The sequence below is a fragment of the Clarias gariepinus genome, chromosome 9 (genome assembly GCF_024256425.1).
Source record: "Clarias gariepinus isolate MV-2021 ecotype Netherlands chromosome 9, CGAR_prim_01v2, whole genome shotgun sequence".
Lineage (NCBI taxonomy): Eukaryota > Metazoa > Chordata > Actinopteri > Siluriformes > Clariidae > Clarias > Clarias gariepinus.
The window spans coordinates 24160074-24172316 of NC_071108.1; the positions used below are offsets into that span (position 1 = coordinate 24160074).

At 36.4% G+C, this 12243-nt stretch overlaps 1 protein-coding gene across 1 annotated transcript; it reads right to left on the reverse strand.

Moving 5' to 3' along the window:
- Nucleotides 1-9501: 9501 nt before the first annotated feature.
- On the reverse strand, nt 9502-11324 carry LOC128530602 (uncharacterized). Its single transcript, XM_053504635.1, has one exon. The coding sequence runs from the start codon at nt 11304-11306 to the stop codon at nt 9969-9971; it is 1338 nt and encodes a 445-aa protein (XP_053360610.1). The 5' UTR covers nt 11307-11324; the 3' UTR covers nt 9502-9968.
- Nucleotides 11325-12243: the final 919 nt, after the last annotated feature.

The following is a 12243-nucleotide window of genomic DNA, read 5'->3' on the forward strand; positions in this document are numbered from 1 at the left end:
TAGAGCCTACACTGACCAGCTACAGTAGCACCTGTGTTTACAGAAATATTTAACCTCTTCTTGTCACAATCAGTAATCCCTACATGCTTTAACCAGTCCATTATACTTCCTGTTCAAAAGAAACGATGTCCTGCCTGCCTCAGTGAGCTAACCTGAGATGCTGTCCCAGAGGCAGGCAATGGTGTGAGATCTCAGGGCATTGCGGATGGTTTTATCCACCCACGGCTTTTGAATAAGACATGTTCATGATAGTTTCTTGATAAATCCATCAACAGCTTCCATAAATCATCCTCTAGTGCGTTCCACAGGGCCATCAACAATTGGTCCACCTAGCGTGATCTCCCTCTGAGCTTGGGCTTCATGTTTGAGCCTTTGTTTGTATTTTGATAAGGAAGATACAGCATGATCTGATTTTCCAAATGGGGATGAGACTGTGCCTTGTAGTTGCTTATAAATCACCATCCCTATTAAGTACCTTGGACTTGGATTCTGGGCTTGGATTCTGTGCCTCTTCAGTCATTGTCATTACACTCATGACCTTGATTTCCAAATTAAACATTTATTTTCATCTGAAAAAAGGACCTTTGACCACTGAGCAATAGTCAAGTTGTTTTTCGTCTTAGCCCTGGTAACATGCTTCTGACATCTCTGTTGCCAGTGGTCTAATATTTGGAATAAAACAGTGGTAGCCCTTTTCCTGAACACATCTATGTATGGTGGCTGTTGATGCTCTGACACCAGCCTTACTCCACTCTTTGTAAAGCTCTCCCAAGTTCTTACATGTAAATCAGGTTTGCTTGACAAATTTCTTAAGGCTACAATTATCAGGTTTCCATAAAACAGGATGGCCTGAATCGACATAAAAGCAGATACAAGAGCAGAAATCCTTAATTCAATAAAGTCGCTAGCTTCAAGGAACTAAAAGTTATTTTTTTTCAAAAATGCGACCCTGAATACAGCGTAAAGCGGTATAGAAGATAAGTGAGTGAGGAAGTAAAGTGATTAGTGGGAGTTAATGATTTCCTCATCAATGATAAAAAGAGTTCAAAGCAAGTTTATCCGTTAGTAATTTTATGATATGAGGTGCAAAGGGAAAAAGTAGTCATGAGATGTGTGACATAGGGCGAAGTTTAAAGCCAGTTCCCAATGAAGAGATTACTGATGAAATAAATCCAATCCAGAATTAAAAGGGGAACTTGGAAATTAGGAAGTAGGGGGAGCAGCCTATCCATAGATGTCTGTCCAGAGATAAACTAGGAAGTGTTTGCTCAAGGGACGGGGCGCGAGATAGATAGAGAGAGAGAGAGAGAGAATGTGGAAGAGTTAACACGTTAATATCAGATCCAAGAGGCAAATTGGAAGGGTCTTAACATATTTTATATAAGAAAAAAACCCTAGCAGGGGCTAAGAGGTGTGTGCATTGCCTTGCATCTGATGGAAGTATCCAGTTCCTAGTTCATGTTCTCCATTTTTACAATGGTTTAAGATAATACCCAGATAATAAGCCGGAGGAAGCATCTACAGAATAAATGTGAAAACACACACACACACACACACACACTCACACACTCACACTCACACACTCACACACACACACACGGCAATTTGGGAAGGTGAGTCAGTCTAATCTAGATGTCTTTGGATTGTGGAAAGAAAACCCGGGGAAAACCCAACAAGCATGGAGAGAATGTGCAAACTTTATGCATGCAAACCAGAGTAGGAAGTTTTCGAGCCGTCATTTTTAAGGTGTTTGTTTGGTTATTATACCAGGATGCAAGCTGGTTCGCTTTTTATTTTTCTTTTAACTGGAGCTACATTACCTAAAGTACTTATAATCAAATGTTGATTGAAACTAATGCACCTTTTAATTGATCCAGATTTGACCTAACTGCATGATGCTAGAGGACAGGAATGCCATGACTGGCTGATGGCTAAATTTAGAAATTTTGGTGTAAACCTGGTGTAGCCCCGCCTCGTGCCCTAAGTTTCCTGGGATAGGCTCCAGGCCTACCACTTTTAACATACGGACATTGGCCTTGAGTACAAACAACAATAAATAATTAATAACACAAAATAACAAGCAAATAACTTTTTAATATAAAATAAAAGTCAGCTAATTACAACCATATTTTAAGTAAAAGTAAATAAAATTATCTTTATAAAATAACTAAAAGCTCTTGTTGTTTTTCCCCCATTATTTAGCTTCTTTGGTGGCATGGTAACTTAGTGGTTAGCACTGTTGCACCTCCAGGTCCTGGGTTTAATCTCTGCGTCAGGTCTGTGCGCATGAAGTTTGCATGGTCTCCCCACGCTCGGTGAGTTCAGATTTAGTTTCCTCTGGGTTCTTTGGTTTCCTCCCACAGTCCAAAGACCTGCAGATTAGGCGTTCCCGAATAGCCTGTAGCGTGTGAATGTCGACTGGAGGTCCTACCCTGGTTGCACAAAAGAGGGATCAATAGAATGGTCATCATTGTACAGTCACAGTGAACAGTCCGTTTGGACTACAGAGGTTCCTAAATGGATGGATTTGGCTTTTTTGATATATTTTTTCGAGACAAACAATAAAAAATATATATTTTTTTCTTCTACATTTTTTCTTTCTATCCAGACCCAAAACTTTCCCTTTGAAATAATGGATGTGTCCCCTATCACCTAATCTTTCTCAGCATTTGAATAACCTGTTACGTGTTCTTATATGTGTTATACTGAACAGACCATTACAGAGATTTTTTTTGTCTGTTTTTTTATGAAAAATAAATCTAGCTTAGTTGGATTATCATTTACATCTGGTTGTAATGAGATGCATTTTGGGGAACTCTAAATCCCATCAGCCTTAGCGTCAGATCGTAATAAGATGTGCTATGGGGAACTACAAATCCCATATAGCCTCAGCGTTATAAAAAGAAGTGATAGCGATTTGTTCGTCCACTTCTTCCCTTTTTGGCCGTTTTTTGTGGCAGTTTTATGAATGGAAGTCGTGACAGACTTAAGGTGGCAGAAGGTTTACTGTTTGTACAGCAGCAATGTACCAGCAGATTTCAGAGCCGCTTAAGTGGCTCATGTTATATATATATATATATATATATATATATATATATATATATAATTTTAGTGACTCGGTCCTTTGAATCTCGATGATCAAAATCAACGATTATTTTTTGGACTCATTTTGTTCTGTTGGTCAGAAATAAAATAAAATTTTACCAGACCCCCAACATGTCTAATGCAAATAAACAGACCCCTAACACGTCTACATACACAAATGTTTGCTATAGTTCCAGAAATATTATAGACATATTATGATAAACAGAATATCCTGTTTATTCCATTACTCTATTAGCGTCTATAAGAGTCATGTGACAAAAGAACGAACAATTCGGACCAGAAGACTGATGAGGTAGTTTCTTATTTTCTGTTTTGAAATTCTCATTTCTGTTTCTTATCATCTACGGAGGATTTGCAATGCTTTGCGCATGCACGTCCAGAAAAATAAACAAATCACTCTCCAAGATTACTCGTTCTTCTGAGTCATGCCAAAGACTCATTCGAAAAGAACGAATTGTTCCTGAACGACCGATCACTAGATGGTTGCCTGAATGTCACAAACCTAAATAACGGCTGGTAGAGGGATGCAGGATTAACGCTTATTTTGTGTTTATGTTTGTTACGGTTTATTACTGTTTATTTTGCCCTCATTTAGGTTTGGATTTCTTTGTTTGAGTGTGCCCTACCTAAGAACCATGGCCTACAATAGTTTACAACAAAGGAAACTAAGGCAAATCATATTTGTTTTCTGGGTGCTGACCTTTTTCCTCATTTGGAATACCCCATTTGTACACCACTGTTAATTTAAGCTGTGGCCATCCATGTTTTTTTTTAGCGGGTATTTGCATTGGAGGCCTTTTTTAATGGTAATATTCTTCTTGTGTGTATTAAAATTCCTTTTGTTAATTGACTCTGCATCCCCAACTTTTGTCTGATCATTTACCACGTCTTTAGAGAGGGGTCATGGTGCAACATGATGATTCATAAATAGCTAAAAAAAAAAACACTCTCAAGAGCTGCATCAAGTTGTACAAGAATATCCTGTTGGAGATGTTTGCTGTTGATGTTGAAATAGATTTCGCAAAAAAAAAAAAAAAAAAAAAAAAGACTTCTGTACTTCTGTAGATGTGTTTGCTTAAAGGATCTGTGTCTCCTAATGGTTCTTCACTATGAATACTTTTGGAATACTGATGTGGTTTCAGAACTGGTTTTTAACTTCTTGCAGGAAATAGACAAATATTAGTTGGTTCATTCATCACAGAAACTGGGTAGTTTCTGTAAATACATTGTTGGGTTGCTCATGTTGGCTCAAATGAGATGTAGTGAATCAAATGAGATGTAGTGAATCATATGATATAAATAGTGGTTTATTCATTATTCTCTGGTTTTTCAAATGGCAGCCTGCAAAGTGTTCGAAAAATTACTGTTATTGTGTCGCAGTGTGTAGTTTTAAGAGTTGTTTACATGAGAATGCATGTGTGTACAGCTCAAAACCTCCATCGGTTATTAAGGATAGCTTCTATTTAAAAACTTGCCCCAACGATTTCAGAGATTTGAGCTCCAGGCAATCCCCCAGCTGCCCTGCGCTCATATACTGTACTGTACCTGCCCAACGCAGCCTCACCTCAGCAAGAACTTCTGAAAACAACAGCTGGCTGTGATGTCTCTGTAGGGTTTAAAACAGTGGATTTATTTGGGTATTACTAACCGGCAATCTTTGGTATTATACGATTATGGTGTAATATATCGCGGCTGTGTGACGCATACCCGGTCTCCTTAAACCCTCGAGTGTGCACTTGCAAGTCATTTCCATTCTTTGCAGTCTTGCAATTGATCAATGGCATGGCAAACTTTCTGGATTCTTCACTTCTGAAGCGAAGGGCAATGCTGGCAGTATTTTATCATTACTTAATAGGAATTTTGTGGTAGAAGTAAGCTCATTTACATGTTCACGTTTTGATAAGTCGAGCCATTAATGCTCCACAGTGCATTTTGACACAAGCAATATGAGCAATAAGGTCATGTTATCAACATAACATTTCAATAGCCACCCACTAAAGAATTTAACAATGTTCTACTGAGCCCTAAATAAATGATAATTAAACTAACTATAACTATACCACCATCATAAAGAGAAATGGATGTGGAGATGAGAAACGTTTATGTACGTATATTTTCTGGGTTGCTACAATGTCATTTTGTTCACAAAAACACTTGCAAAGAGAAAAAAATGGATTGGCAAAGCTAGCTCCACTGCGCTCTCTCCAAGTGATTTTTTTTTTTTTTTGCATAATTCCGTTGTAATTAACATATATTTACAGCTGTGTGAAAACATCAATCACACAGTGAGCTAATATTATTAAAGGAGGGAAATACATGTCAGATACAGTTACATTAACATATTTGCATTGGGTTTAATCATGCAGAGATGCTAAGATTCATAGGACACTCAAAAGCTAATAAACGTAATTAAGAGAAAATTGCATGCCCATGTGCGAGAGAGAGAGAGAGAGAGAGAGATTCACAATCATACATGCAGTACAACTTTATATTGGGGATCTTTATTTTTCCTTTTCTCTTTCTTTTGTATCAATAATGATTTTCCTTTGACTGTTCCCCATTCATCATCATTATTATTATTATTATTATTATCATCATGATTATTATAATTATTGTTACCTTTGCATTTCTTCATTAGTTTTTTATCCCTAGCATCACTTTATTATGTTTGACTGCACAGTTAAATGAGTGTATATATTTTTCATCTATCCATTTCTGTTTTTATTGCGCACTGCTGTTTCTTACAATGTTTCAAATTATTAACCCCTCCTCTTTTTATGATTTGGTCATCCATAAATCAAATCTACAACCAGTTACGGTAAATAAACAACATTTTATATCTTGTAACAGAGGTGTTCTATATATTGTGGAGGCAGGCTTAAGAATGGCAGAAATAAAAATAATATAATTTATTTCTGTTTTTATTTTGTGACCGATTCTGAGCTTTGGCAGTATGAGTGTATTCTGTGGCCATTACACATAATATACATAAACACAAAATAGTGTTTTGTAGGATTTTTACTTAATTAAGTGTGTTATCTATCGAACAGTTGCTGTGGATTTAAACAATGAGGCACTTTTTGTGTATGATTAAACTCAATGCAGAAATTATTATTAATAATTTTCTTTGTCCTAATCAGGTATACAGAGCCAGAGCCATGCAGGGTAAGGTGTATGGTGTGCGTGCTGAGGACGTCGCATCCACCCAAAACCATGCCCATATTTTTTAAAATCTCACTCTAAGCTTTTCTAAAAAGTGGGCAGCAATGGCACAAATTTGTGATTAATAAAAATAATATGGTAAATTTGTCATCAGACTTTGAAATTAACAGGAATGATCTAACCACAAAAATTTTAGATTAAAACATTTCTATTGTGCATCAGAGTTAAACATGTAATATATCTTTTACACATGTTTAATCATGACTGTTTTCCTTAAAATATCACTTTATAAAATTTTATCATTACTTCCAACTATATCTAATATAGGGGAGGAGTTTTGGCTGCTGAAACTGCCAAACAGGTAAGGAGGCAATAAAAAAACGGTAAGGACTCCATAAATGGGCATAAAATACAGAATGACTCGATAAAAATGCTTATTAATCTATACCAAGGCATTGACGAGGCACAGATGTAGGGATGTGTGTGCGCACGCACCCTGTGACGGATTTGCATCGTCCAGGGTGTACCCCGCTTTTTGCCCTAGGTCTCCTGGGATACTGAAGGTTACAGGCCCCTGTCACCCTGTATGCAGGTTAGTGGTACAGATGATTGTAGTATTAGATGAATGAAAGATCACACAAGAAAAAATAACATACACTTAAAACACCAATGAATCACAACATTAAACACCAATGAATCACAATCAATGCTTTTCCATAGTAGTTTCTCTATGTGAAAACTATATAAATTACATACATAAAAAAGACATGAAAATGGAACAATTTGCCAGTAGGAACAATATAGTGTAAGCAGTGTAGTGATTGCTCCTGACCAGGGCCAAGTTTTCTGAATCTATAATACATTAAGAGCTCTAAATGTTTTGATGTCCAAAAGTTGTGACTGATGCATTCCCATTTCTCATAACATAAGGCCTGCTGTTTCTTAAAGTGTTGAAACTCGTTAACCTATCCTTATGATTTTGTCCTCCATAAAATCTAATCTACAATCAGTTACAAGCTATCCAGTGTTATTCATTTACAGTAACAGTGGTGTTTGCCTAGTGGGTGGATATATTGAACAGCAAGTGAACAGTCAATTCTTAAAGTATATATGATAGAGGCAGGAAAAATAGGCAAGCTTAAGTATGTGAGAATCTATGTGTTTCTGTTTATATTTTGTGACTTGATTCTGCGCTTCTGCAGTAGAAGTGTATGTTGAAGCAGTCATACATTACACATAATATTGTGCAACATTGTGCAAAAGTACTTCAAAGAAGGATAACCGGTGAACTAGTGACAGGGTCACGGGAACACAAATCTCACTAAATTGTATTTGACTGAAGGGTAGTCTGTCTCCTCCAATACCCAAATTGATAAAGTGAATGCTGGCCCTGATAGAAAAGTGTTCATGCTGACAACTGTCCTTTGTAAAGCCACCTACGATAAGCCTGTGAGCATCAGAAGTTAATTTGAGGTGAGTTAAGCCTTTATTTATTACATACACATTACAGCACAGTGAAATTCTTTCTTTGCATATCCCAGTGGAACTGGGGTCAGAGCGCAGGGTCAGCCATGATACAGCACCCCTGGAGCACATAGGGTTAAGGGCCTTGCTCCAGGGCCCAACAATGGCAAACTGGTGGAGCTGAGGCTCGAACCGCCTACGTTCCGATCAGTAACTCAGTGAGCCCTCTGAGCCACCACTGTAGCTAAGAACTGGACCATGGAGCAATAAACAAAGCTGGTGCCTTAACTACCCCTGTTTAGTAATCCCACCAGGATGCACTATAAGAAGAAGACAAGTCAGTAGAGGCAGTGTGATGCTCTAGGCAATATTCTGGCCTCATTAAATTGGAACTGTTTTGATGGCAAACTGGGGACCTACACAGTATTAGGTAGGATATTTCATATATATGTTATTGCTGATTGGTGTATGTTTTTAAGTATTTTTTAAATAACAAATTACAGCTAAACTCGCCTTGATATACAGTAAACTACTAGTCAAAAGTCTGAACACACCTTCTAATTCCATGATCTTTTCTGATTTCTATTTCTTTCTACAATGTAAAACAATTCTGAAAATATGCTAAATATGCAATAATCCCATTTGAACAGTTGATATTAAGATGTAACTGTTACTTATGCTCTGTAAATACTTATTAAATAAGACGGATGTTTGGAAATTTGCAATTTAAACTAGGATTGTAGAACAACAGGGCAGATATAATCTCAGTGGCTCAGATATCAAATAGAAATCAATCTCAGTGCCTATTAAAGATATTTTAAAAAAAGTAATCCAAAGACCTGAACTACATTTTTTGACACTACACCTTAACACAACTGAAGATTTCATGTATTTACACTAAGTAAACAAACACGCATTTACATAGCTTAAAGGAAGACAATGACTGGGTTAAACCACATGACCTGAGTTTATGGGTTTAGAACTTTACAGCAACCAAGAACAGAGAACTGAAACCAGACCCCGGAGGTGCAAGGCGTCTGTGCTAAACACAAAGGCCACTGTGCCGATACAAACATTAACACCCACGAAAGTTAAACCAGGAAGATAGATGCAAAACCAAGGCAGTGGGAGCTCGGATGTTAAGGTGGTCTGAGTTACTTATCTAATCTAACAGAGCTGGAAAAATAAAGAATCGCACTGTGCATATACATGTATATATATTACACACATACACATCCTTTTCATTAGTTTAATATTCATTACCCCAAAAATTTAAACAATACCAGGAATAGCCCCAAATAACAAAAATTCACAATGTCAGTAGCAGGTGTATATATACGACAAAGGCTTAATCATAATAATCATTTAAAAAAATACTGTACAAAACAAACAATGTGATTCTCTCAGGGGCATTTCAGTACTGAGATCATGAATATGCACATGCAATGGACTGCTCGGCCTCTTCCTAATTTTTAACTTCCTATTCTGTTCTCCAGTTTCCTCCCACAGTCCAAATATAATTGACATTTCCAAATTGCCCGTAATGTGTGTGTGTATAAATGTTGAGAAGGGGTCCTACCACAGTCATACAAAATGGGAATAAATATAATGGCCACCATTAACCCCCACGGTCCCTAGTTGCACTACAGAGGTTCCTAGATGTATGACTGGATGGATTTTGTAACTAAGGTCCAGAACTTGATGTAACTGTGAATGTGTTCTATTACAAACAGCATGACCTGAAAAGAATAGGGAGTCGCAGGCATGGTGTACTGTAAGTGCAGATGATGATGTTTACTTAGTGACATCGTCAACATACAGGACCCACAAATCAACCAGGAGAACATCAGAGAAACAAACATTAACATAAAGCAAACAGTAATCAGACGGAAACAACATTAACAAATGTAAGACCAAAAAGAATAAAAAATAATAATACTTCAAATAAAAAATCCAGATCATAGATGATGTATCTAATCAGGACCAATTGTAACACCTTAATCTGTGAAGCCCAAAAAGGAGAAACAAAGTCAATCTGAAAATCCCCAAAACACAAAATGTCCAAAGGTGTTACCCCTCATAGAAACTATTATGCCACTCATGTAAAATTATTCTTACCATTTATTTTGTAATTTAATAAATTAATTCCCTTGTAGGATCACAGAAACAAAATAATTGAACAAACTAAAGAAATTAACAGCAGCAGAAGCAACAACAAACTTATCACTACTGATTTATCATATCAACAATCCTGATAACTGCAGAGCCTTGTTTATATTTGGGATCAGTTCTTGCTGAAACTCCCACACTCTCGTATCAACGAATAACTGTTCCTTGGTAAGACTCCCCTGTAGTGGTGTTCTCACATGAACGATCCGACACACATCTAAAGGAACCCGGTAGACATCTCCAGTGTGTTTCAGACTTGAATGCACTGAAGTTTGCATCATGTTCCTGGGGTTGACGATCATCTTTGTGGGGTTGTAAATGTTCTTTCTGTCTGGTTCTCTGTAAATATGTTCCATAATATTGATACCAGGAATATTTTTCCATTCTGGCAGAACAAATCTGCCACTGTCTTCAAACTGTGTCTTGGGGAAAATGTGGTTCTCGATGAGAAATACATTCGCAGATTTGTGCTTCTGTCGCAGATCCTCCATCAGCAATGGAAGGTTAGCATACTTATAAGGCATGATGATCTCATCAATGTCATTCAAGAGAACATATTTGGACTGATACATCTGTCTATAAATGCACTCATTGAGAGTTACCAACTGGCCATAGTAATGAAGGTCTCCTGGATGAATGGTGATATCCCATCCTGCAGATGGATTGAGGAACTGATCAATAGGCCATGGTACAATCTCTAGAATTCCTTCTCTCTCATAATGCTGTAAAAGTTTGTTTAAGTCAGAACCACTGCTGGTGTTGTAGATTACAACTCGTTGTACACCAAGAAGCTTGTACATCTCCATGGTTTGAACAAACTGCAGAACATTATTGTAATCTCCAAATAGGTTTGAGATACAGATGGTGAAGTTGTACTTGAATGATTCTTTACTAACTCTGTTCTTTATTGGGAGGAAGTCTAGGTTATTAATGTCTGAGACTTCATCTGCTGCATTCGCTGTAAGGGCAATGTGTGTTGCATATTGGGTGTTATCGCCCCGGCACAGTACATCTGAGGCACCAAATGGGAAACCAAAATGATCTGAGTGTATATCAATTTCAGCCTTAGTAAACTTACACACTTTGTCATTGTTGCAATATAGACAGTAAAGTGGCTGTGTACTGTTTCTTTTGATTATGCTGATTACTCGAATAGCTTTATTGATCCTGTGATCAATGAATGCAGACACCGCAAAATGGCTTGAGCTTTTAATGGGAATTATGGACTTCATGGATATGGATTTGTTGCACATTTCTATTCTAATGTTGATAGACGTGGCGTCATGTGGTGTTCCAGGGATATAAAAAAGAGTGTTCCACAAAATATGCTTCCATAAAATCGAGGTAATAGTTAGAACAACAAAGGTTATAAGAAAAATAAACAGATTTATCTTCGCTTTTGCCATTTTAAGACATCCAATTTGTCCCCTGTAAATTAGAACAAAACTATTATTATTATTACAAACATTCTAAACTAATACATTCTTTATAGATTTTATTATAACAGCATTGTAATAGTATAAGGAAGAACAATAATGAAAAAAAGATGGGTATGTATAACTTGATAGCAGATTAAACAAAAAACAATCTGTAGTATTACAATTTGTCAGTGTTTAAAATAAAAAACACTACTTGCCTCCTTTAAGTTGCCAAAATGTCTTCCATCATTAGTTTTAGCACAGCTAAAACTAATGATATCCCCTAATGACCTTTTAGTTCAGTGGTCATGCACATGCACAGTGTAGGGCCCACTTTTCCTCATCGGCTGAGCAGCCTCTGGGGGGGTAAAAATATTTTTGGTGTTGTCACTACATAAATATGAGTAGATTAAGCCATAACTGCTAGAGTTAAATAGACTCAAAATTCTATTACATCCAAACCAAATCAAACTTTTTTATATATAAAAAATATTACACATATTTAATACAGTTTAGATATACAGTTCCTACTTTTTCACAGTCTTAAATTTTTACATACTGCTACTTTATTTTATTCTATTTTATTTTATTGTAACAAAAGATAGTAGATTTTATCTTGTATTCTTTTCTATTAGGATTTATGCCTCCTTAATAATTTTTATCTTTTTAAGGTCACAAACAGTCAACACTGTGTATCGTACTGTGTATGGTGTATGCAAATAAATTTTTTATTTGAATACCTATTAAAAACATGAAATAAGCTTTATGCAGGTTTTGATGAATGTTTCAACCTACAAAGTGAAAGAAAGTAGGTGAAAGATGATCAGCTTTTTTTGTTATGAAATACTAATTTGGTTAAAATTGGTTAAAATGCAATTCTTATAATAAATGAATAGATATAATTTCAATAAATTAACATAAATAC